The sequence below is a fragment of the Acanthochromis polyacanthus genome, chromosome 7 (genome assembly GCF_021347895.1).
Source record: "Acanthochromis polyacanthus isolate Apoly-LR-REF ecotype Palm Island chromosome 7, KAUST_Apoly_ChrSc, whole genome shotgun sequence".
Classification (NCBI taxonomy): Eukaryota; Metazoa; Chordata; class Actinopteri; family Pomacentridae; genus Acanthochromis; species Acanthochromis polyacanthus.
The window spans coordinates 23,919,000-23,946,109 of NC_067119.1; the positions used below are offsets into that span (position 1 = coordinate 23,919,000).

General features: G+C 41.3%; 1 protein-coding gene across 2 annotated transcripts in view; it reads right to left on the reverse strand.

Moving 5' to 3' along the window:
* fam172a (family with sequence similarity 172 member A) overlaps window positions 1-27,110 on the reverse strand; it is a 158,812-nt gene that overhangs the window by 128,787 nt on the left and 2,915 nt on the right. For both annotated transcript variants that reach the window (XM_051950422.1, XM_022192641.2), the window contains exons 4-6: window positions 23,260-23,360; window positions 7,240-7,305; window positions 5,707-5,898 (exon numbers count right to left, since the gene is read on the reverse strand). In XM_051950422.1, coding sequence (XP_051806382.1) covers window positions 5,707-5,898; window positions 7,240-7,305; window positions 23,260-23,360 — 359 coding nt within the window. The remainder of the gene's footprint in view (window positions 1-5,706; window positions 5,899-7,239; window positions 7,306-23,259; window positions 23,361-27,110) is intronic.

Below are 27,110 nucleotides of genomic sequence, written 5' to 3' on the forward strand. Positions count from 1 at the left end.
TACGGCAGCAGCAGTGCTGTTAGGACAGGGAATACCACCACAAAATAATGTTTTCTCTCCCTCTGATCAATTTTTAATTTGGCCCGTGCAGCCGAGCCCTTGGCGGGCCTGGCCCCGGTAATTATGGTGGGTTATTGACAGCTGCCTTCCCGCGGGAGGCTATTTAAAAGAGGTTTAACCCCAGAGCAAGTCCAGGCCCCACACCCGCCTTTGAAGGTGTCAAGTGCATTGATCTGAGCTGCGGGATGCACTGGGACCTTCCCACCTGGAGGTGTGTGTATGCGTGTGTGTATGCTTGTGTGTGTGTGTGTGTTGCTTGCAGGGATACTATTACAAGGCCATGGGAAGGTAGAGCATCTTCTGACCCTTACACAGACACACACATATGCATGCACGCGCGCGCGCGCACGCACGCACGCACGCACGCACGCACGCACGCACGCACGCACGCACGCACGCACGCACGCACGCACGCACGCACACACACACACACACACACACACACACACACACACACACACACACACACACACACACACACACACACACACACACACACACAAAGTGTCCTCTGGCTAAAGCTGAGTAGCTGGATAGAATGATACCTGTCTGGTCTCGGTAGCCACCTGATGCCCCGAGATAGGCTGTGCACACACTGTACATACAATGTTATCATTGGCCTACACACACACATACAAACAGGTTAACTCACAGCTCTGGGGGAATTAGATGAACTAATGAGAAAGGAGGAGGAAGAACAGTGATCGGGAGGACAGAGAGGGAGCAGAGAGACAGAGGGATATCCTCATAGCACACAAGGCCATGACACAATGCAGACAGATGATAGAGTGTGCAGCCGATGTTGAAGAAGACATCATCGAGCAAAAAAAGAAAAAGGGTGGGGGGGCATGACAGAAATTAGAAGAGGGTTTCTGTGTTTGAGTTTGTCTGCCTCGCTGCCCCCTTTCAGTCTCCCATTGAAATTCTGGGCAGATACAAACCCCTAGGCTTTTGACACACTTTTGAAAACACCACACCCCCTCTTTCTTTCCAGTGAGTCTCCAGTGTCTAGCCTGACTCACTATCAAGAGAGTTAGTGAGCATGCTAGAGTGAGATGGAGAAAAAGGGGGTGACAGCAGCTATAGATTGTGTTTTTGCATTAGCAACTTCCAAATTAAAAGTCACTCTTCAAGACAGGAAATGTTTGTGGTTTGTGTGTATGTATGTATGTGAGTAGTTACAAATGTGACTGTTTAGAGACTTTATGTGCTTTTATTAACTCACATGTAAAAAATCGTCCAAATCAAACTATTTTATAATGCTGAAGACATCTGATAATCTGAAAGGACTAACAACTGAAACTCTATGGCTGATAAATATAACTAGAGCAATTAAAAATATTGAAAAGGAAATTAGGTTTTACCCAGATGAGAATTTTTCCAAAAGTAGCTGATAGCTAGTGTCGCCTACAAAACCAAGAGGTGCCAACTGAAGGAAAAGTTGGGAAAGAAGTTAAGAAGTGACGAAAGCAAAAGGACAAAAAGTTTGCTGTACCACAGCAATGCAATACAGAAGAGTTAGGGTCTCACAACAGCATTCATGTTTCGTCTTTCAGTGTGGACACAAACCTAAGTGAGGTAAAAGTCCTGTTAACTCCAACAGGTACTATAACTAATGATCCAACCTTTCAATATTCAACATTCACACCTTCCTCAATTATTCTGACTGTAACCTCACAGTCTGCACTCTCCCTCTCCAATCCCCCTTCCCCAAATGCCTTCTAAACCCCATGGCACACACCCTCCACCTCCACCATCTCAGTCTCAGGATGCAGAGCATTGACAGGGCCAGAAGGTAATGATACAGCTGCCATGATGCAACAAGCAGACCTGTCGACTGTCAGGAATTGAAATCATGAAGGAATAAGCTGTCATTAAGAGGCCCTCTCCCAGTAGTGGAGCTGTCAGACGACTGCCTTCTGCCTACTCTCTCTCTCTCTCTCTCTATACTCCCTTCTCTCCTCTGCCAGTCCCACCCCATTTGCAGTCACTCCCTCGTCCTCCTCTCATTTCTCTCTTGCTGCATCAATCCTTTCTATACTCCTCTCCTCCTTTTTTCTTCTGTCCTCTTCCAACCAATCACAACCCATCTACCGCTCTGCACCCCTAACACCCCCACTTTTCCGCTTTTCTACCTCTTTCCACCACTCTCAGGTTGTTTCTGGAGAAACCTCCTCTCACCTGTCATTTTACCTCTAGGCTATGGGAATAGCACCGCTTCCATGTGCACACACACACATGCACATAAAGACAACATACATGAGACCCGCACACACAGCACGAAAATTTCCCTAAAGCCAGCGATAAGGTATGCACTATGCCACATGCTGCTAACATACCCTCTGCCTGATGTGATGCGTTCCTGTCTGTCTCTGTGTGTGTGTGTGTGTGTGTGTGTGTGTGTGTGTGTGTGTGTGTGTGTGTGTGTGTGTACATACTTCAGGCTTGTCTTTAACATACACATTTTGCCAGCTTATTAAGGTGTCATCATAATATAGCACCATGACATAGAAATAGGCTGGATATGAGAGGGAGAGACAGGTGATGTACATGGTGTAAATGGTGTGTCAGAGAAAGCCTGCCCTTTCACCGAGAACGTGACTGTTTGTGTGTGCACGTATGTGTGTTATGTGAAAGGCCTGATTAACTATAGTGCAATCAGCTATTTTTCATACAATCGCGTGATTGGCAGCGGTGATCCCATCGGAAGAGAGGAAAGGCTGACTCCAGCTTCCAAGGAACATGGCTAAGAATTTCAGAGTGGTGCAGGTGCAAGCTAATACACACTACGGTGCATGTGTTTATACTTGTGCATTGCCTGCGCGCACACATTACTGTAGTACTGAGTCAAATTAATGGCTTTGTCTGTGTGTGTGTGTATCTGTGTGCATATATTTATGCATTTGGCAAAGACACAGCTTCCACATATTTCCTCTTCAGGTGACCCTTTTCTGCACTCTTTGAACCTCCAATCAGTTTCCCGTGAGTAACATCGCATGAGCTGCACTCAAGGCAACAGACTGTTGCCACAAAACATTCTGGGGAAAACGGAGCCTAATTTAAACGTAATTAAAAAGTATGCCAAAAATGTCAGAATCTGACCCAAAACCACACTTGACAAGGTCGGTAAATCTAAAATATTGAGTAGTTATGGCACCAGAGTTGCTCTTACGCAGCCACACGGAGTCAGACTGCTCCAATGAACAATTTCTAAATAAGTTTATAGTACATGACAAATGATTGATTGGAGATCCGCTGCATTGTGTTTAGCTGTAGATCATATGGGTAGGTGGAGAGACTACGCACTCAAAATGTGGACACAAATAAATGTAATAAAGAAAAGAGACATGGCTAGATTTATGCGGTCAACACATTTAGTGGCAAAGATAGTTGTTTCTTTTGTCCGTGAACAGAGAAAGGCTCCTTGTCAAGTTTCAGATCTCACCTAGTCATCACCATTTCTGCTACACCTCCCTTCCCACAACAACGTGCTGGGAATCAGATAGCCACTTGGCTGACCAATCAGGAAAGGACTTCAGACATAAATTAAAACAAAAAATAATGCAATACTCACATAATACTATGTTTGTCTTTGTGCTGTGTAACCGATGAAAGCCCATATCTTTAAAGAGTAAGATGGGATTCGTCTGTCAGAGTGCTGCATTAGTAGCTTGTACTGGTACAGGAGTTAACCAGATGAGATATTTGAGTGAAAATGAGGAAAGGAGGAAAACAGCATCATGCAATTACATGTCAAATGATAAATAGTATAATCAAAATAACTATGCCTATAGAAATATGGATTTAATTGCAAATTGGTAAATAAATTTAAGCTTGTGATTCAAATTTTAAATTTTCACAGTTTTATAATGTTGACCACTGAGTTTCTCTCTCAGTTGGGAGGGAAAAAAGCAAATTCATGTTTGTTTTTTTCATTGTCTTGACTATACATTTCTACACAAAAAAAATGACATGAAATATAAGCTACAATTTAAAGCAACATAATATACACTCCACAATAAAAACGGAGCAGGGAGAACAGAAATTTGAAATTAGTAGTCCCTATCCGTTAGGTAATTATTTAGATTGAGACAAAAATCAGCAAAAACTCCACATTTTTCAGATGGTATATTACTTGTAACTCCTGTTTATGTGCTTTAACAGACATCAAGACAAATTTCATGGTATGACATAATAAACCACAAAAATGTTCATAATAGATGCAGACAGCATAAATTGACTGTAAATATGTGTGACTGTCTTTGCAGTGCACACACTGACTACAAGGCCTATGTGTGTGGTACATGCCTGGATGATGATTTGTCAGGGTGCAAGAACACGATTTCTTGTTTACTATGATGAATGAGCAACACTCGCACCACATACACCATGTTCTCTATATCTAGCTGTCACTTTGGCTCTCTACAGCACAGCCCTGCCTTCTCCAACTGGAAGACCGGCCAGGGTAACTGTATAAGACAGTTTTAGGGTACCTGAATCATCAGTTAGCACACATGGACCTCTCCCATTTTTGTACACAAAAGGACTATACACATTAGGTAAAGCCTTCATGGTATTCACATGGACAAAGTGAAGGAATGAGGGGGAGAGGGAGAGGAGAATCTCCCATAAGTCAATTTGAACAGCAGGCCAATGAAATTACATAGGTAGTCGTGGCCAGGCTGACAAATGAGTACAGAGATGGGGATGAAAATAACAAGACAGGCAGAGCCACCTTTTGCTTGCTGAGACAAAGATATATACAATTGTTGGTGATCATATGGTACGGAAAGAAAAACTAATCAATATTTTACATTACATTATCTCCTTCTCTCTCAGCTCAGTCACTCGTGAATGCATAAGGGTACACAAGAATCATGTCTCATAAGAACGCATAAGTGTTTTCTTGTATAATAATGACCATGCTGAGGAACATGCTTCATTTCACTAACAAGACAATATAAGCTTTCATTCTGGGTTGAGGACTGTTTACTAATAGTATCATTTGAGAGCATGAGTTTATGTTTGCACCTGTGAATGAATGTTAGCTTCTTATTTTTTTCATCTGTGATTATACGATGCTGTAGAATGCTGAAATTGTTCAGCATCATATAATTTCTCTTGTGACCCCAGGGCAAAATTTTCTTTTCACTCTACACTTGTGTAAATCGCACAATGAAGTTAAACTGAACTGAGTCAATCCAGTGAAGTAGAGTCGAAGGTATTAAAGCACACAGTAGCAACATTTACCCGCAATCACATTCAAAGCCAAAGTAAAATACATGAAAAACAAAACACCATGACACTCTGTGCTTCCAAGTGTGCCACAACTGCTTCCACAGCCCCAAATACATAAGCCTGCCCTCCAAATAAACTGTGCGTGTTGTCACACTTGTCACACCAATATCCCATTAGGCTAACCATGGTGGCTGTGGTGGTGACTTTTTCATTCGGGGACTCACGAAACCAGACATATTAAATCTCTTAGTTTCTACTTTCCCAAAGTGGAAAAATAAGAAAAGAAACAGACAATATGCATATAAAGCAGACAGTAAATCAAGACAACATAATATCTTGGATCAAAGATCAGAAAAGCAGTTCCATGTCCAACAAAATAGCTTGAACTGCTTTTGTTGTTTCCCCTACCTCCATTGCTCTGTTAATGAAAGGAATCTGCGTCCCTGAGTCCAGGTCCTGATTGATGATTAGTCTACGGGCCCACTGACCGGCACGCACCACACCACTACCTTGGATCAGCACCAGCAGCTTGGATGGGTTGGACAAGGCATCTGGGCTCAGGTAGATAAAACTGGTGGGTTCATCTTCTGCAGCATCCACCTAAACATTCAGGAAACATAGATTATCATTTGTCACTAATAAAAATGTTTACTTTGTGACTTTATGAGATAAAAAAAATCATATTATCTATGGAAACTATGATAGTAATTTACTTCTATAATGAATGAGTGGTGGAGAAACTGACTCCTCTTTTTTGGATTAATATCAGCACACCAACCATCAATAATCAGAAAACAGTCATTGTGTCATTAAAACAGCAACAGAAAGAGGCTAAGCAAGTGAATAAGTATTTGTGTGTGTGCATGCGCTCCATTCACATCCCATGCTTCTTTGCATCCCTCCCAAGTATGCCTGGAAGAATCTCTAAGGAGACAAACACTGTCCATAAAAGCCATGGGTGGCAGCTGCAAGAACTTAATCCAAACAGACAAAGAGAACCAAGTGGGGGAGAAAATCTTACCCTTTATTCTCTTGTGCTCCCTCATTCCCTCTCCCTATACTTGGCTGTGGTTAATCTTCTTAAAATCTGCGGTCACAAGTTCAATGCCACGCAGGTGGACGGACCCACCACTAACACACAAACACACACACACAAACCAAATACATGCAAGCGGGTGGGCAGCAGAAAAGCCTAACAGAGCAATTTTCCAGAGGAATAATGAGATAAATAGGCCAGGCAGATAAACCAGTAAAAGTGTATGGGGGCTAATGAAAGGCGCTGACTCTGGCTAGGTGATTTATGGACACTGTTAGTGCTGGAGCTAACTCTGGCATGCTTCTAAACACCAGCGCTGCCTAACATCCCCATAAACGCGGTCTGAAAAATGATCACTACTTTTATAAACAGAAAAAAGAGCAGGGATGGAGAGGTAAAGGGGGGCAAAGAGAGAGAAACATGCTTCCAACAACAAATAAAAGGGATCAAGTGTGTGCTCTGAGCCTGGATGAGCTGGGCAAAGAATAACTCCACGATGGCGGAGTAGAAAGTCCCCTTCAGCGCAATTGAATGCAAAACAGATTAAGCATCAACATGCTGCGCCTCTGTGCCTTTGAAATGACACGTCACAATACAGTTAATTTGTTGAGGAGACACTTTTGTACAAAGGATGTGGGCAGAGGAGGGGAGAAAGAAAGACAGGGAGTAAGAGAGGAACTGAGTGAGATAGAAAAAGAAAGACAAAGACTGATAGAGAATTGGGGGAGCTGACTCCTCACAATCCCCTTTTCTTTCTTTTTTTTTTCTTAAACACAGGACACTCAATATCATTATCAGACTCTAAAGCCTAAGCATTTACGTCAATTTTCATATTTAATACTCTCTTTAATCTTCAAGGGCATAAATCAAAGAGGAAAATGCCTCTATTCACGATGGGTACTTACTGGCAGGATTGCTTTAGTCATGTTGCACTTTTTCTCCAACAGCTCATAAACATACTGAGTGATGATCTGGAGAGGAAAGAAAAAGACACAGAACACACACATAGTAAGACATTACAATGATAATACAGTGTAATGCAATTAGTATTTTTATATTGCTGCTGATACAAATCCATCCAACAAAAGCCAACTAAACTCTGTGTGCATGTGTGAACAAGTAATAGCATCCACTGTCATGCTTACAAACAGAATAAAAAATACTACTCAAAACCCTCATTTGCCCTCTGGTAAGTGTGTGTGCATGTGAGTGCACATGAGCTACTTGAAAGGCTCTGGATCGTGCTATGTGCGGTGTGTGTGTGTGTGTGTGTGTGTGTGTGTGTGTGTGTGTGTGTGTGTGTGTGTGTGTAAGTGTGTGTGTGTGTGAATCACAGTGCAGTGAGAGTGTTGAGGTTGTAAGTGCCAGGAGAGGAAATCTCCTGTACAAGCGAAGGGCTGATGTAAGTTATGTTTATCCCCGCAGCCACAGCACTAAAGAACCTTGTATACCAAGTCATTCCAACCCAGGGCCAAGCCTTTCATGGTTCAGTGACATTAACAACGTTCTTTCCCATTTTCCTTATTTTTTTTCTTTCCTTCTTTTCTTCTTCCAACATCCTGCTCAGCTGAGAAGAGAGAGAAGCACTTTGCGCAACAGATTTCAATTTTTGATCAGGTATTAGAGAGAGAGAGAGAGAGAGAGAGAGACGCACGAGTTAAGAGCGATAACAGATGACAGGGCACACAGTAGGCAGTAAGCTGTTCTGATTCTTCCTCAACACATGCTATGACAAACCCTGTGTCCTGTACATGTCACAATGATATCATGTTCGGTGGATGGACCACAGGGACAGCTGAGCAACACGCTGTTATTTATGCTGTGAAGTCTCACTTTGGTTAGCTTTTGAAGCATCAGCCCTACTAAATCAGGAAACCAAAGGCCAGTGGTGGCGCCACAGCTACAAAGCGTATCCGAACTCCAGTCACGCTCAACTGACTGACCCCAAACACAAACAAGGATCAACCAGAGACTGTCATGTCTCCCAGCACAGAGTGGGATGATGCTCAAATGTCATTATTGCATGCAAAGAGAGGGACTGCAGTGAGCTTTAATAGTAACAGTCACAAGATTTGTACATGTTAAATATAAAAGAGGCTGGTCATTTCTGGCTAGTCACAATTTTTTTTAAATGTAAAACTGTAAAAATTGACATTAACAAGATGCAAATGTTCTTCAAAGCTAATCAACAGTAATATTACTCTGTGTAGTATGTAGAACAGATCTTTAAAGAAGTGAAAAAAATCTCTCCCCTTCCCACTGCAATGTCCAGTGCAAGAATGTTGTGGATCAGAATCAAAAACTGAAAAAAACTAATAGGAATGTTTTAGATCATGATCTGCGTAGTTTTTGCAACTTTTGGCACTCACAAAATAAAACATATTCTTTAGACTATGCTTAGAAATGTCAACCACAGGACAATGAAACTACGCATATCCCTAAATTGCATGTTACAAACTTGGTACACTTTTGAAAAGGCAATGCCAAGTGCAACTTTAACACTAAAGAATGATTTTTGCCTTTAAGTCAAACAATAATTCTCATGATAATCTTAATACCATAAGACTATGCTATCTTATGTCCAAAATAAACTCAATACTAACTTCATCTACGGCTTAAAGACCAACAAGAATGGCATTACATATCAGACACATATTACCCTTATGACAGCCAATCAAAGGCCAGCAGACGGACCAAATGAAATGATCGATTTCACCATTTGACCCTGTGAAGGCGGGGGGGGGGGGGGGGGGGGGGACTAGAGGAGCTGCAACAACCCCATCTCACCCCACAAACCCCCAACAGCTAATTCAGTAAAATGTCAGCTGCTCTGATGAAGACTAAAATGATTCCAGGCCTCAGTATGCTAGTGTTTAATGACATCAATAAGCTTCACAGGAAATTTCATTTGCACTATGTTATTTGTTCTGTGCCTCAGGTGGCTCAAAAGCCATCCGATATAGAATAGAAGAAAGACTAATGGGGAATCAGAAAAGGAGAATAAGTAGGGAAAATGTGAGTTTTCTGTGTGAATATACTGTCACTGCTAAAAGAATAATATAAATTCTAAACAATATAATATCCAGTCTTGTACATAGGCTGGAAGATAATCACATCTGTATGCTTTAGTTCATAATGTAAAGAATAAGAGCTCAAGAACAACAGTACCAGCATTCAACTAGACCTACATCCAAATTGTTTTTTAGTAACAATGGGATAGACTCAGAACGAACACACACACACACACACACACACACACACACACACACACACACACACACACACACACACACACACACACACACACACACACACACACACACACACACACACACACACACACACACACACACACAACCTCCTTCTGTCTGCCTCAGAGGACTACGTCTCAGCAGCTGATCAGTACAATAAGAAAGGCCTCTTTGTCACCTAATTACCAATGTGTTATTAGTGCTTTAATGAAATGCCTGCAGGAAGCAACGCTGAGTGTCTGCATTGTCGATGTCGGACGATAGGATGAGCATGAGGAGCGGATTTGGCAAATAATATTAAGACTCACAAAGAGAAGAGAAGGGAGGGGAAGAGAGACAGAGAGATGGAGCAGGGGTGGGTGGATTGGTGGCAACCTAAATCAGTTCAAATCAATAGATTCCCCTACCATAAATATGCTTACAATGTTCTTTTAACCTGTGCTAAATATCTAATATCCATCAGTCCTGTCATTATGGACAGTTTATGAAACCTTTGCAACCACTGTAATCCTCACTGAACAGAGGGGCAAAGCTAATAATGTATACTAAAACAGCAAACTTTCTGAGAGTGAGCTTGGGACAGTCTGATCTAGACCTTTTGCAGCTGAGGTCATCTCTGTGTCTGCGGTTTGTTTGTGTGGAGGAAGCATTGTGGCGATGAACCAAGAAGAGGAGGATCAGGGAGGAAGGAAGGGACTTAGAATAAGGCTCAGTGGGAGGAAAGAAAGACGACAAGAAGAGAGAGATGGTGAAGTAATCCCCAGGAGACAGAGTCTCGTGCCAGCTCCCACTGCGGTGAACAACTGAGGGAAGGAACCATGGAAGAGAAGGAGGGGGACAGAGAACAGTACAGTACGTGGCCTTGATAAGAAGCCTTTGACTGGGTGGGCTGTGACATCAGCTCCTCACAAACTGCTGGTCATCCCCATAACGGTCTCTTCATCACTCACATACACACCAGGCCAAGATCTTAATGAATGCCATTGCAGCTGCAAGTAGATGTGCTTTAAAACTCCTCACTACAGAGAAAAAAGGCCTCCCACAATATGTGTGCATTTGTGTCAGTTTGTGTGTGTGTCGTGTGGGTCTGCTTGCATGTGTGTTCTCTCTTCTCCCACTGATTACAACAGTCATGCCTGGTTTGGCTGACCGCACCTGAGGCAATAAGGAGATGATCCTTCCCAGGCACTCACAAAACAATCGGAGGGAGGAAGAGAACCAGGACAGGAAGAGGAGAACAGATCAAGATGCAAGAAAGGTGATGGCAAGAGGAACAGAACTAAGGGAAAGAGAGAAAAAAGTAAAGACAAAGAGAAAAGAATGATAAAAGTTTGAGGATGATACGAAGGAGGCAGGAATGGTAAAGGTTGAGATGATCAAGGGCAAATTGAAAACCTGAGGTAATAATAGGGAGATAACGCCACAATCCAAAACCAGCCCTCAAGAGACAGTCATGAAATATGATTTATGTCAATTAAGCTCCATTAGCAAAGATTAATGTATCATCAATTTAGAAATAAAAATAAAGATGAGAATGAAAATTGACAAATTACATGGACCAGTAGGTGAAAGGGTCATCAAGTTCTCCACCACAGCAACATAGGCTGCTTGGAGGTGGTTGTGGATCAGGAGGGGAGACCCGTGGGTGGTGTTGCGCTGCCTGGACACAAGCCAGGGCTTGATCAACCCCATCTGGCTCGCCTGGGTGAGGGCGTCCGATGTTGAAAGACCCGAAACACCTGATGACTCCAGGACACATCACTGATGATGTGTCCTGGTGCATAACGATGATGTATGTCAAAAGCAAATCATCCAAAGTCACAGTTACAGAGCCACTTCAAGGCCTAGTGACCCCTTCAATTTAAATAATGTACTTGGAGACATTTCTAACACTTACAAGGGCCCATAAAGCTCCACTGGTTGATCTGAAAAACTATCTGAGTGGAAACCATGTGCACAAACATACTAAAGACGACAACACATACTATGTACAGGCACACAACTCTTGTCTCTCAAGTCCAGAGCCCTCTCCAAAAGCCACTTAGCCATAGAAACCAGAGAGCAAGAAGAGGCATCAAAGCTGTTTATATAATGAAACTGAAAGAGCTGCTCCGTGCCGTATCACTGACTGCACCCAGGAAAGCTTTCCTTCTTCTCCAGAGAATAGAGGAAAGGAAGAAAAAGAAAAAGAGAAGAAAATCCCCTCGAACAATGCAGCACAACAACAGCGGCAACAACAGCAAAGCATACTCAGAAAGAGAGAGACTGTGAAAAGGAGAGAGCGTGAGGCAATAGAAAGGTTGTTTATTTTAAGTCAGCCTTGTGTACCAACAGAAAGTGTATTAAAATAGGCCTTATTGTTGTGAATTTGTGATCTGTCAGTCCGCATGGGAAACAAAGAGAGAGAGAGACTGCCGTAATTCCCATGAGGTCGCTGTCAGAGGAGAGAGGGCTCTCCAGGGGAAGAGAAAGTTCTCAGACACAGACTGATAGACAGACTGTTTACACTTAGCGTGGATATCCCGCTCTCTCACTCCCTGTCTGCCCTCCCTGCACTACTCATCCTAATGGCATCATAATGACCTCCTCAGGTGTTAACTGAGAAGCCAGCAGAGGGCTAATTCAAAGTAAAGTATTGTATGCCACCGTGGGTGTCAGCAGTAGCGACAGATGTCTGTGCTGTAACTACCAGCCCTCCTGTCTTTTCGCTATCACCCCCCTCCGCCCCCATCCCCTGTCCAATTCCCTTTTCTTTCATCAACTGAAATCCACCTCACCCACTGCCTGCAACCATTTCTTTCTCTGACTATGTCTTCTTCTTCCTTCTTGCTCTCAGCAGAAGCAGCAGCAGCAGTTTAAGTGTTTTGGGAATGGAGACGTGATGGCAGTCAGTGACTCAGGGCAGACAGCTGTCATTTATAGTTCCTCTTTAGAGAGATCCCATTAGCTTCCCAACAAAATGATCCACAACTGTTATGGGGCCTCCTGGTGTTTTAAGTACAGTAGGAGGCCTGTCTCCTGGGTTCCCACCATGGGCTGGATGCAGCACTTTATGACTGCTCCATGACATTTTATAGTTAACACATAGCATCTCTTCAGCTCATGAGTATAATCCACTCCTTATTGGTTCGTGCTATTTATTAAAAACGGACAAACATTCTATTTTTGCTTGTTTAAGAGGTGAAAAAAGCATGTGAAACAAAGAAATGTGTAAATCCTTTAAAGTGACTGAACTGTAAAATGTCTTCACAAACAATGACTTCCTGAAACAACTTGTCTTCTTTTGGAAAAAAACAAAAGTTGTACTATCTGATCAAAATGAGTTAAATACCCACACTTTGTTGTTTAGATATTGTCAAAAATCCATAATGTACTCCAAAAGTGTACTGTTGCAGAGAGCTCCAAGGTCATGTTTATACTACACTTAAACAAACACAATCGTGTTCACACATGAACAATCAATATGCAAAATATATGTGTAGAACAGGGCTATTCAATTAATTTGGAATCAGGGCCAGTATATGAAATATAAGAAAGCATGCACTTAATTGTACATAACTGTACCAACAGACTGCACTGCACTATAACAGCACACGATCTATGAGCAGCTCCACCAGGACGAAGACGGCGTCCAGGATGACCAAACACACCGTCAGTAGTCAACCCAACTAGACTTCATCTGCTTCAGGGAAGGACCAACTGCATACAACAACAAGCATATTTGCACTTCTTTGACTGTTGTGAATATTCTGCACTAAATCCGCCACTTCATCTCATGGCCGTGTTTACATTTCACTCAGTTCTGCTTTTCTTAGTTGTTGCTTGGTTCTAGTTTTGCTTCCCTTGTTCTTAGTTTACCTCATTTTTGCTTTCAAGTTCTTAATTTATGTAGTTTTTGCCTTATTATATCATATTTTGTACATTACATTTCTAAATTTATAGTTTTTTTTTATCTCAGAACCTTCTAAGTGTTTATTCAATGTCTACTGTTGCACGAAGAGAGAGTAACGTCATTCCGATTCTTGGTATGTCATGTACATATTGAAGAATTGACAATAAAACTGACTTTGACTACACAAGTTTACAAGTCGCTATATTCAATATTTAAGATTGCACTCATGTAACAGGCAACGTCAAATGCATCTCCACCAACAACAACAAAAATAATAAAGTGCATAGTATGTTACAGAATAGAATTGCAACAACATAGCAGTGCATGGTATTTGATCAAGGCAATGCATTTCAAACTGCAGCACTCAGTTCAGGTGAGCCAAATCAGTGGTTTAGAATTTAACTGAACTGGCAAACAACTTCCTAGTGCACCAACAAACACAAAACAAAACTGTATATCAACATAACGGTGCAAGATATTTTACCAAGGCAAAATGCTTCAAAGTAGATTTAACAACCAATAATCACTTCATCCATTCTAAGACAGAAAAATCACTGTCATCTTCACCAACATGTTGATGCCCGTCAAATCCAACTTGTTCTCCCCAAAGAACATAATTTTAATGAAAAGAATCTCACCGGTAGTGTGCCCCTCTGCGAGGCACGGCTGTGCAACATCACTGTTACCTGTCGACTCGTCCACGGCCAAAGACATCACCTTGGCGTTCCTCAGCTTGTCCAAAAGCGTTTCGAAAATGTCCCATGCAAGGGACTCCACTCTCCTCATATTTGACGTGTCGGATATTGGAATTTGCTTAATGGAATCAATAATGGTTTTTCGGGTTTTCTCATCTGCTACCACCTCTTCAATGGATGCTAGCTTACACTCCTTGACGGTCCTGAGTCTACAAACGGCTTTTTCTTTTCACTCAATATCCATGCGACTCCTAAGGATGTCGCCGTTGCTCTCTCTTGATATGTACAGGCGCAAAACAAAATGTCTTTGCTCATAACAAGATGTAAGGCCCGATAACTTGTACCTAGCAGCAGAGCCCGGTGGGGAATTAGCATCAAAGCTAGCATGCGTTGTCATGAAATGCCGTCTCAAATTGTATTCTTTACACACTGCGACACACGCATTGCAGATTAAACATACTGGATTCTTTTCCACTGCAATAAACGCGTATTTTTTTCTATCCTTTCATTGTTGAACTGCCTTTTATGAGGTAGAGACAGACACTTTGTCTTGTTAGCGCGGCTTCAGACAAACGAGTAGGTCAGAGAGCAGCGCCAGAGAATGTTGGTCACGTGTTGTCCGTCAAAATATATGTCCGGCCAAAACGGGTAGTTATTTTACCTGTTCTGGCGCCATGGCTTAAACGGGTGCATACCACGAGAAAATATAATACACTGTATCAGACTAACCTTGTATAATAATATTTATATTATATCCCAAGGGCCGGTAAAAATAAAAAAATTGCTGGGGGGCCTCCAACTGAATAGCCCTGCTGTAGAATATGATTGGGATACATCTGCATGTAACACTACTAAGCCAACACTGGCAGTTGAGAAAAACTGTTGCAGCAATGCCAGTTCAGAAAGTGTGTTTTCAAGTGAATGTGTAGTAATATAAGTCAAGCCTTCAAATCAATCTCAGTTTGTCCAAGTCCACAATTATCAAGTAGTTGGCCACTTACTGTCCACATGTTTTCCACAAGGACCTGTATGTTCTTCACAACCAGCGCTACTTAGACGTACTGCACTGCATAATGCTGACTAAGCACAGTATAAAACAAAGGGAACCCTACAACATAACCACAAGCAAAAGCATTTAGCAGTTCAACACTGACTGTTCACACGTGTGTGCAGATTAGCTGGTCAGTTCACTCCTACATACATGTACTAATGGAAAGTCTTTTACTGAGCTAAATTCTTTGGCAGTGCAAACAAACATGAGCACCAGAACTTCGTTAAACAGTGCATATTTACAGCCCCTGGCAAAGTGATAGGGACAAGCCAAGCTAAACAGTTATCGGTTACAAATGGTAGAATACATAGTAGCATTATTGATCAGCCTACATTTTATACTGCTGGGATACATATACAACTGACATTGATTACTTAAGATAACTGTCTAATTAGACAGATGGTATGACAATGAATGAAATCCTACTAAAGGATACGTGAGGTTGGCACCTCATGGCCAAAAGATATGATTTAAACTATATACTATATTTGATCTTTATATTAGGGCCCAACAGCCTGAGACTACATCAAAAATCTATTACATTTTCATGTGAACTTGGTTTGAGGATTTGGAAATATTTATGGGCAGAAAATATTTCAGATTTCACACAATTCTAGGACAGCAGTGAAATAGAGGCAAGTGGCACTGACCATGTTTACTCATTTGTCCAAAAGCAAAAAGATGTCCTTCACTTGTAGCTCCTCTCTGGAAGCATGTTTAGAGGGCACACTGGTGGGTTTCATCTTCTCATTAGAGGCTTGTAAAAGTAAACCCAGCTTCACACTACAGGAGACTAGATCAATTTATCCTCATTTCACCTCTCTCAAAAATCAGAGGTTTCTGTTCTGGGATTTTGGTCTGAACTAATGTTTGGCCCGGATTATTTGGTAATATGAGGCTTTTACAGATCCAGTCTTAAACCTAAGAAACTGTTTCCAGACACATTGGGGTCAGCGCCGATAATATCAAACATGTTTCATATTGATGAGGTATGATCAAGTACAATTATCATGGAAATACACCGAGCTGCACATACTGTTGCCAATCAACTCTAAACATCCCAGCCCTTGAGACTAATGTTAGCTACAGATAACATCTCTTCCAGAAAAATTTTGCCTTCTGCTTTAGTTTTTTTGTTTATTTTTTCCTCACTGCAAAGTGTCATTAGCATTACAGCAAGCTGTGCACCACACTCTCCATTTTGTTTACATCTGCCTCACTATAAGCTTATGTGAGGTGGCACACTGCTCCCTCGTTGCTCCCTCTGGTGTCATAGTCTTAATAATATCCTATAGTGTGTGATGCACCATTATTTGTAAATCATGAAGTATGTGCAAGTAAAAGATTAGAAAGAATATCTATGTTTTTTTTCTAATGTATCTGATGCAACCGGATTTCAAAATCTATTAGGATTTTCAAAGAAAATTCAAACTCAAATTGGCATTCTAAGCAAAGACGTGCTTTTTCAGTGTCATATCAAGGTTGGACTGAAGGTCTAAAAGGGTAGTAAACAGCACTCTTCAACTGGATCAGATGTATTAAAAGATGGCCACACCATCAGAAGATCAATACATCAAATTTTCATGGAGAAACAGAGAAAAGCAAATGTACCACATATACAGAAAGAGCAAAACACAGAATGTAAGACTCCAATCAGCAAAAAAATCCTGTCAAAGAAGGCTGCCTAGTTGTGGTCTTCGGGGACAAATAGTCTCTAAAGCATTTCTCAGGAAGGAAAACAAGGTCAAACTCTTGGGATGGACTCAGACATACGAGCATTTCAGAGTGGATAAATGGAGAAGACATAGTCCTGCTTACCGAGGAATGTTTCAGATTTATGGCAGTAACAGAAGTGTTGATGTTCAGAGATGACGAGGAAAGAGAGAAAGATACAGCACTGTGTCAAACCCCCAGCGAAACAGTTTGGCGTGAATATTAAAGTCTACCAACTCTGGAGCTGAACACCTACACCAAATCAGCTGCACCTTGACCCAGAACAAGCAGTGCTCCATTCTTCAGAGACATGCTCCACTCTCTGATTTAGATCTTTGGGGCGAAGGATTCAAACCGCAGCAGGATAACGAGCCCAAACACACCTCAAAGCTTTGCAAAGGAGTACTGAGTGTCATGAACTTCCTGCACAGTCACCTGACCTCAACCCCAGTGAACATTTAACATGGCATTTGAAGACTGAGAAAGCCAAACATTCCTGACATCACAAAAAGGTGTTTGTGAAATAGTCAAATCAAGCAGGGATAGCACTGGTTTTTAGGTTTCACAAAAACTTGTGGAATTCATGCCAGTTCTAATACATGCTCTCACTAAAAACCAAGATACTTAGAAATTCTGGTATAGTTTTTCAGAAATTCAGGCTTTCATTACAATTGTCAAGCTTATACTATCATTTTTAAATAAAGGAATTGTATTTGACTAAAAATGTTTGCAAAATAGAGGTTTCTTAACTTGCAGTCTTAGACTTTGGGTCCATGCTGTATACAGAAGACCAAGGCCTTAAAATATAACAGAGAGGCAGCAGAGAGTGCAAGAAGCACAGAGAGAGAGAGATACATGATGAGACTGAGAGAGCGAGAGAGCGAGCGAGCGAGCGAGAGAGAGAGAGAGAGAGCTTTCTAATTCAGCCATCTGGCTAGCTTTACTTCATTATAATATTCTGACTGTGTGTGTGTGTGTTTACAAATTTGTGACTGCCTTCCATTCGACAGATGTAGACAGAGAAGAGAAGAATCCTCATTTATTAACAGCTTAATAGAGCTCCATCTGGGCCAGACCCTATGCTTGTCTTCTATCAGAGAGATTCATCACCAAATCACAGGAATTAGACTACAACTGACACCTACACAGGCTGAGGTGACCCTGCTGCACTGAGCAACACTGCACAGATAGCCTGCACTGTACTACAGCTGTAATACAGCCATTACATTGACAGTCGGAGCAGAGGATGGAAAACGTTACTAATATGAGCAGTCTGTGGGTTTTTTCCATCTTGGTTTGCCTAATATTTTGTGTTTGAACACAAACAGAAAACAACAAAGAACATATAAGATCAATCCAACAATTTTACAAACTGGGAATAACAAAGAAATAAATCCTTTCGGTTAGCACTGAACCTCTTTATTGACAGAAAACCACTGATGCTCTTTCTTAGGTTGTAGCCAAACCTTTAGATGAAACAGAGAATCATACAAAAGGCATCAGTGAGTGAGTTGACTCTGGAGGGAAAAGGGAAAATATTACATCCTCCAAATATCCCAGCTTCCCATGGAAAACTTCAGTTCAGATATTTAACAATCAGGTAATCCCTGAATGCATTCAGATGTTTTTATGCCAGAGCTTATGGTTCTGAGAGACATCATTCTCCTGCTGCATGGTTTCACTGATTCAACACACTGTACTTGAAAAGTACATTCAAACAGTTCAATTTGAGTTTTTTATTGATGTTTCTGTCCAATTTCCCTCAGCATGCCTTTTGCAAGTCCTCATACCTAATTTCCTGAATTTCAATCAGTGATTTGCTACTACTCTTTCAAAGTTGTAAGTTCCCTCTATTTCGCCACTGTTTTTATGCATCTTTTTCTTTATTCATGCAAACATGTGCTACACAATATGTGTTAACGTGTTTATCTATGCACATCACAGTCATTCTGTCAAGTCAGCTTCTAACAAATAACCCGCTGTTCATCTTCTCTCTCTTTTTCTCTCTCTAATGGGTTTAGTGGCTTTCATATTTTCTATAAGCTATATTTTCCTTTCTTTGTGGAGTAACCTCATGTCGTACCATCTCAATTTCTTTTCATTATGGATTTGTTGGATGGTTTTATTGCATTACTACTATAAACAGACTCAAACTTAATCTGCAATCAAATTTTGTGGTTAATAGGTTTTCTAAGGTGTTGAACTGGAGCCCAAGCATGTTTTACCCCCATACGTACATAAATACAGCCAGTTGCCCCCCAACAAAGTGGACCAGTGCAGCCACTTGGAAATACCATCTGCCAGTCTCTCTATATCATACTATGAATACATTGCAAAACTTTATAATTATTTTTTTAGTGATGAATAATGATTCATCGCTCTTGCGCTCAACCCAGATTTTGTTCCCATCTCTTTCTTTTGCTTGGAGGCCATCACACCAACATTCTCGTTCTCCCTCTTTCTATCTGTCCCTCCATTCAGACGAGGCTGAAGTGCAAATTGGACATCTGGTGCTGTGATGTGTCTGACAATACAGCCGCCACCCTCCCAGCCCCCTCGCAAACGTACAGACACACAAAGACGCTCACACACACGCACCGAGTCCTCCACGCAAAATACATAACCGCAATGATAGAGAGACACCAAAAGAAAGAAAGGAGAGAGAGAGGGAAGGATGGACAGAGGTATGGAGGAAGGGAGGGAGAGAGAGAGAGGAATGTGATTGAACATTAGGGGGCAATGATGATGCCATTCCATTCACACTGCCAGGGGCAAACACATGCACCCATGTCCTTGTGCCATCTCACACAGCTCTCGGGCTGAATGTAGCTAGTTCTCAGACCGTCTCAGGTGGCAGGCTGATAGAGGACATTACAGTGTGTTGTAGTGTGGTGTTGCTCCATAACAGACCTATCTGCATAGAGACTTATTTCTACATTTACCCTCATGACATCTGAAAAAAGTCTCTCTTCCTGTCTGACATAAAGAAATGAAGGAGAGCGATGAGATAGAAGACTAGAGAGACCAACAATGGCATACAGTGAATAATCCAAGCAGAAACACATCTGCATGTATTGACTAAACAGTTGCAGAAATAAGAATGCAGGTATGGCTGCGTGACACACACCCTCAAACCCATAAAGAGGCTGACTAAGCAGCATAACCTACTTTTACAACCAAAGGCATACGATTCAGTAGTTGTGTCTATTTATAATGGGGCATATTTCTTACCAGCAAAAACAATGCATTTGTACTTGCAAAGCTGTGTGAGAGAGGCACAGTATTCATTTTCTTGAATCATCTGTGGCCTAAAAACAACAGACAGATAATATTGCTTATTCAGGTAGTGCTCCTTTCTTCTCAGCCAGTTAATCTCCAGCAGCACAACTCATACAGTATTTGTTCTCATTACACAAGCTCGTATCAACAGGGATTGACACCGTTTCCTTTTTCCTTCTCTAAAGAAGATGCTTCTGTCAATTTTTTAATCACGGGATGAATAAAATTTGCATACATCTTGCTTGATGATTATTTGCTTCCTCCAAATGCTTGCCCCCCCTCAGATGCCTGAGTTCAGCTAGTTTAAATGTCTGTGTGTTCTTTCAGGGCCTCTGCTTTCTTGCTACCAAATGTTTGTTTCCACATCCTTTTTAGATGCTGGTAGATAGTGTCTGAGCAGGCAAAAGAAAAGAGGAGAAAAAAGCCTTCACAGAAGGCTGGCTCTCAAAGGAGCTACTGTATACCTGCATTGGAAATAATAAAAACACCCAGGTAATCCCACAAACGGGTCTATCACTTTGCTTTGAACTTCAAAGAATGCACACAACAATTAAAAGAAACATAGTAGGGGATGCAAATTTAAAAAAAAAAAAAACTGATTACAAAAGAACATTTGTCTCATTATCTTAATGCATATTGCATGTGGTGGAACTGTGGGAGTGTATTAGAGGTGAACTTTAGGATGGAGTATGTTTAGGTATAGGGTGACGCAGTGAGACGAACATAAAACTTCATGAGAGCATCAAGGAACTTCACAAAAGACATGTTGAAATGAAAATCATAGGCATTATATGACATGGAATTCTTAAAAGTAAAGTCCAAACGTAGCTCTCAGTGTCAATTCACCACATATGCATTTAGTGTACACTACACTAAAGAAGACTAATCTTACTTCAAATTCAAGTCATAACTATGAACAATGAAGAAAAGAAATTTAGAAAGTGCTGAACACATGATGTGTGTGAGCGGTAAAAAGAGGCAGTACTAGTAAAACACATTACTAAACGACAGATAACATACAAGTCAATTAAAAGCAGTTTTTAAAATGTGTTGTTTGCTAACGTTTAAAGGAATATACAGGAGTATCTGAATGGATTGTGAATTCTGAAGTTTAGGAGCTAAAGCAGCAAAAGCACAGTTCTTTTTATACAGTGTCTAAACTTGTGCAATAAAATGTAAGAAGAGCTTTTTCAGCCAACCTGAGGGTGCATCTAAAAGGTAAGATATGTACAGCTGGGTGACAAATCAAAACACTTAATTTTTTCAATCAAGTAATCCGGTAATGGGTTATGTTTTGGGAGGGACATTTTGTTGGCATGCTTTTGGTCCACTTGTCCCCTTAGAGGGACGGGTCACTGCAAATCAATTTGTTCTGAGTGACCACCTTCATGCTGTGATGAAACACTTCTATCCTGATGGGAGTGATCTCTTGAATGATGACAATGCCCCATCTGTAGGGCACAAGCAGTCTGAGTGGTTTGATGAGTATGAAAATTATGTCAGTCATTTGCTATGGCCTTGGTAGTCACCAGCTTTCAACCCAGTTAGACACTTATGGGAGATTTTGGACTTACAATAGCTCTACATTACCATCATCAAAAGAATTGTGTTCATTCCTCAAGAGTTCCAGAGACTTGTAAAATGAATGCCCATGCGCATTAAAGCAGGTAGTATGTGGTGGTCCAACACCTTACAAAGACAGTCTGTTCGCTTTTTCTTTGTCATTAATCTGGGGCCATTCAAAGCAAACGTGAAGAGATGCTAAAAATTGGTATCATGTGTTCTTTTCTTGTGGTCAAAAACTGAGCTGCTGCATTTTAGAACAGAAAAAGATGATTTCATGCTTTTTTTACTGACTGTAGCATACATAGAGTCACAGTAAATGAGATGAAAGGAAAAATTAGTGTTAGTAGGCAGAAATAAAAAGCTTGATTTCAGAGATGATGATCTAACTAATCAATTTAGTCCTAAAGAAGTCAAGCTCATTAAACTGAAGGAAACTGCTGTTATCCAATCCACTGAAATCAACAGGGCTGACAAGGAAGGTATACTGTAGTTGTGTGTCATAATTATCGAAATAAACTTAAAATTATTTATAATCATTTGGACTGTTCTTTTACAGTCTAGTCACAGGAGGGACACTGCGACACCAGAAATTTGGTAATCCATATCATTGAAATTCCACTAGTCCTGATACTGAACTCAATACCAAAAATAATACATTGTTCAAAATACATATTCCAACACACTTAAATAAAAATAAAAAACAGACTTAGTCGCAGTGTGCTAACACACATGCAGCATGATATATTTAGACAAGCTGAATGGCAATGATGGCAGCCTGATAATGTGAGGGACTGAAAGTTATCCTCAACAAAAGAACGTCAGTCTTTGTCTGCAAAGCTTACATAGTTGGACGCATTTCATTTTTTTGTTATTTAAACTTGATCCACTGACTTAAACGCAAAATATTTATGAACACAAATCTTGGGGTGTTATTTTTTATTCATGTCACAGCAGACTATTGCTGCACCTGCATTTGCCACCACCATTCCACATGTTGTTGATGTTGTTGTTATTCTCCCATATCGCCACTATCCATGGCACTTACAGTACCACAGGCATGAATCAGAGACATCCCATGCAAAAAGCTTCAGATATAATTCCTTATTCAAGCCTCTTGGGCTTTAAGTGGCCAGTTTAGAAATCCAGAGTGAATCCAGCCTCACACTGCAGAATACATTTCTCCAAATCTCCATCTCCAGTTATAAAACAAAGACTTGACATTAAAACCATCTGTATGTGAAAGTCAAAAATTCTCTCTGCCTTATTCCAATATGATAAAGGATGTTATGGATTTCATTTGTGGTAATTGTTTTTATGCCACAACAAGCACTGCAACATCTTGATACAAAACTGGCCAACACAGGTTTCTCTAATATGCTCAGCAGTGGAGGCCAAAGTTGCTGAACATAGATGGCCTGCATGCAGCTTTAAAAAGCATATTTTCACTTTGTCTGCCAGTAGAAACATCAGAGTACTACCTCTCCAAGAGCTTCATAGCGTTTCTGGTTCCAGCGGTGGAGATCCTCTCTGGCATTGAACACAAAGGGTTTACCCGTTTTTATATGTCTCAGCTGGCCATCTGTGGGAGAAAGATACAATGAAAGAAGGAAAAAAAACATCTGCAATGATAACAGATACATGTATATGTGTGGTTAAGTTGAACAGACACATTATAACCTCTGATTACACATGCCATAGTCAGCAAACTAATCTTGACTCCTTAGTTTCTTTTATTTATTTATTTTTTGCCTCTTGGTCCGTTTGCTTCCTTTTTCTCCCTTCCTCAGCCCCCCATCTGGCAGGTACAAGGCCTGTGGATACAGCAGCATTCTTCCAGTCACGACTCCAACAGCCTTCTGGGTAGTCTGGCAGGCCAGAGCTGGACAGCTGGTATGGTAAAAATTCTCCTTCCTTCTCTGTCTCTTCACTCGTCTAAAAGCCTCTCCCCTTCCTCTTTAACTGGGGCCATCTCTCTCTCCCTCTCCTTCCTTGTTCACTCTGGCAACAGGCCACAGTTCTGTCCCTGCCTTTTCCACCTGAAATCTCCAAGAGCAAAGACTAAAGGAGGTGTGGAAAAGGTTCTCAGCATGTTTATTTTGTGTGTGTGTGTGTGTGTGTGTGTGTGTGTGTGTGTGTGTGTGTGTGTGTGTGTGTGTGTGTGTGTGTGTGTGTGTGTGTGTGTGTGTGTGTGTGTGTGTGTGTGTGTGTGTGTGTGTGTGTGTGTGTGTGGGAGCATGAAGAGAGAAAGGTGGGCTGGCACGCACTGGCCACGACAACAACTGCTCCTTGTAACTCCTTGAGGATGCAGTCTGGGCATCAGCCAATCACCCTAACCAGTACCGCTTACACACTCAAACACAGACATTCGCAGGGACACAGACACACACACACATACATACAGACACACTCCAGCCAGGAGGACCAGGTGTGGGCATACAGTCAGTGTCACCAAGCTTAAGTACGCGTGCTTCTGTAAATGGTTACAAGTGAGTCCTATTGCCATTACAACACACAAGAATAGACAGACAATGAACAAAAAGTCTTTGGAAGAACATTTAAGTGATTTATTATAATTCAGGGAAACTAGGGGAGCTTTTTAACACATTCAGGATTGATTTCAAATAAAATAGTCATAAGATAGGAAAATGCGAAAATGGTACTACTTTTTTAAACAATTACCCCTTGTGTGGCTCTGGAGCCACTACCTTAGCAATGAGCCCATCGATCCTGCAGTTGACACTACAACACAATAAAACACTAAACAGTGTTAAATTTAATTTTGACCTTTATGACTGCAAAATTTGTAAGAGCCAAACCACAAAAAGTACACATACTTAACTCAAATAGCCAGGGGGCTCTCATACTTTCTCAATTATTGCACAACGTGAGGAAACCATCTAAGATATAAATAAATATACTATCTTTGCAAGATAAAGAAAGAATGCATGAGCATTTTTTTCATTTCCTTCTAAATTGCTACCATTTTCACACCTCTATCAATGTGATAAACCTTGCATTGCTAGCTCACTGTGTATTACAGCATTTGCTTTCATCCATAGTTGTTAGACAACATGTAAACCCTCATATAGGTTTGGTATCATGTTGTATAAAAAAATAGAACTGTGTGAGAGATAGAGCAAGAGACAAGTGAAAAGTCAGGATAAAGCAGTATGCAAACAAAGTAACTTGAAGAAAATCAATTATGCATTCATGGAGGGGTGAGGATCTAAACAGTACTGCCTAAGAGAGGCAAGAGAGGAGCTATAATGAAATCCTACTGTAGGAAGGGTGTGTGTGTGTATCTGTGTGTGAAGGAGGGAAAGAAGAAGAGCGCAGAGTGTGTGTATGTGTGTGTGTGCGTGTGTGTGCGTGTGTGTGTGTGGGCTGGGGGGTGATCAGCTCCACTGTCTCCCCCAACTCATCCTCTCAAAGGAATAACATTTTCTCAACTTTTCTCCTCTTTTTCTGTCATAATTAGCATTCTGTTCTCAATTTGGCCGCTTAATTAGGTGTACATAACCTTGGATTTCCAGTAATGGAAAACCGGAGGGCTAGCGAGATGAAGCCATCATCTTCAGTGATTAAGATACCTGCAAACTATTGTACACAGCCTCTTCTGTATTCACATCATTACATGGTCAAATTAACATTTTTGTTCCACCTGTCTCGGGCTAAGGTAGCCTGGATGTAGCTATAGAAATGCCTGCAAGCCAGAATGACGGTGAGTCGACATACTAGAGACATTGCCTGAGGGCCACCATGGCTTTAATAGAAATGCTATCCTTCAAAACAGGCCCAAGTAGAAATTGACAAGAAATACAGATAGGCAGGGGTGCGTATATGTGCGTGTGAGAGTGTATGTGTGTTTGTGTGTGTGTGTGTTGGTGGGTGAGCTGTTTTTTGGACGGACAGAAATAAAGAAATACAGAAAAATGTAGAGAAAATGAATGAGGAAAGACAGGAGCATGAGGAAGGGGAGATGGAGAGCCTTTGAATGTGTTCCTGCCTCCATGCTAGACTGAGCTGGGACTTGAGGGAGCGGTAGAGTGGTTGGCGGGTGTTGGCATAATGGCGGGTGGGGGCTAAGTCTCTGTGTCTGTGTTCTTAGGCACAGCGAGGTTATGCAAATGCTCCGTCAGGCAGAGGGCAAGGCTGAGTAGGTTACTGACGGGCCGTAGAGTACACAACATGTCCCCCACTCAGCCAGCCAGACAGCCAGTAGAGACACTGACAGAGAACAGAGGGGGTGAGAAAGAGAGAGAGGGGAAGAGACTACAGGGGAATAATAAGAGCCAAAATCACCAGCACCACTACCTTTCCAGCTCTTCCTCCTTCTCCCCACCTGGCTTGATTAAAGCTGGCCAAGGGAAACCTAAAGAGACTTTTATATCACCTGGATCCACACCACTCTGGGCTCAGCTCTGCTCCTTGCTGTCACTGTTGATTGACACACATCAATACTTGCACTCCCAAAGTGTCCCAAGTAACAGGCGAGACAGTTTTAGGTTATTAATTTAGAAATGCTGACATAACACTAACAGAACTATAATTACTAGCAGCTTCCAACCTGACGCCCTGGACTCATCCAGTGGTCACAAGATTGATCACAGGACAACAAAAGGAAGGGAAATAAAAGACGGAAAAACAGAATTTTTGGATTTTTGCTAAGTTGAAATATGGGATAGTTTCCCCTCAGGTCAATAACTCTTCAAATGAAACAAATCTTATAAGTTTTTAAGGGGAAGTCTTTTTTTTTTTTTGGTGGATATCATCAGGCTGTGGCAATGGGTTACATGAAGACGTTGCCTCATTTAAAGTTGTCACAAGCCAAAAATCACAGGAAATGAATACACATCCAAGCCACAGTCTGTCAAAATAAGTAACATGACTGGCTTTATCAAAGAGTTAAAGTGATTGCAACCTGTCATTCAGATGAATGTCATCTTTATTTTGATGTTCTTCACAGCGTCACTGAGACAAAGTGACGACAGAGACAGTAACAGTGCCTGTGCAAGATTTGCTAAATGCGTGAGATTTTATCGAGGTTCAAGGAGCTGCTAAGAAACAAAAGCATAAATCTAAACTAATAGCAAATTGGTCAATATGGAGGACAGGTTCAATTATGATCTAACAACAGGTCACTCTGTAGACTTTTCTTCATTTCAGACAGGTGATCTGTTACATAGAGTAGCCGTTTTTAAGTTATAGTTAAATTATTTGTTACATACCATAAGTCCTCATATTGAGTCCTGAGCTCCATCACTGCTGTCGGAATATTTTGTTTTTACCATAAAATCTGACTCTTTTATTACCTTTCTGTAAAGCATGA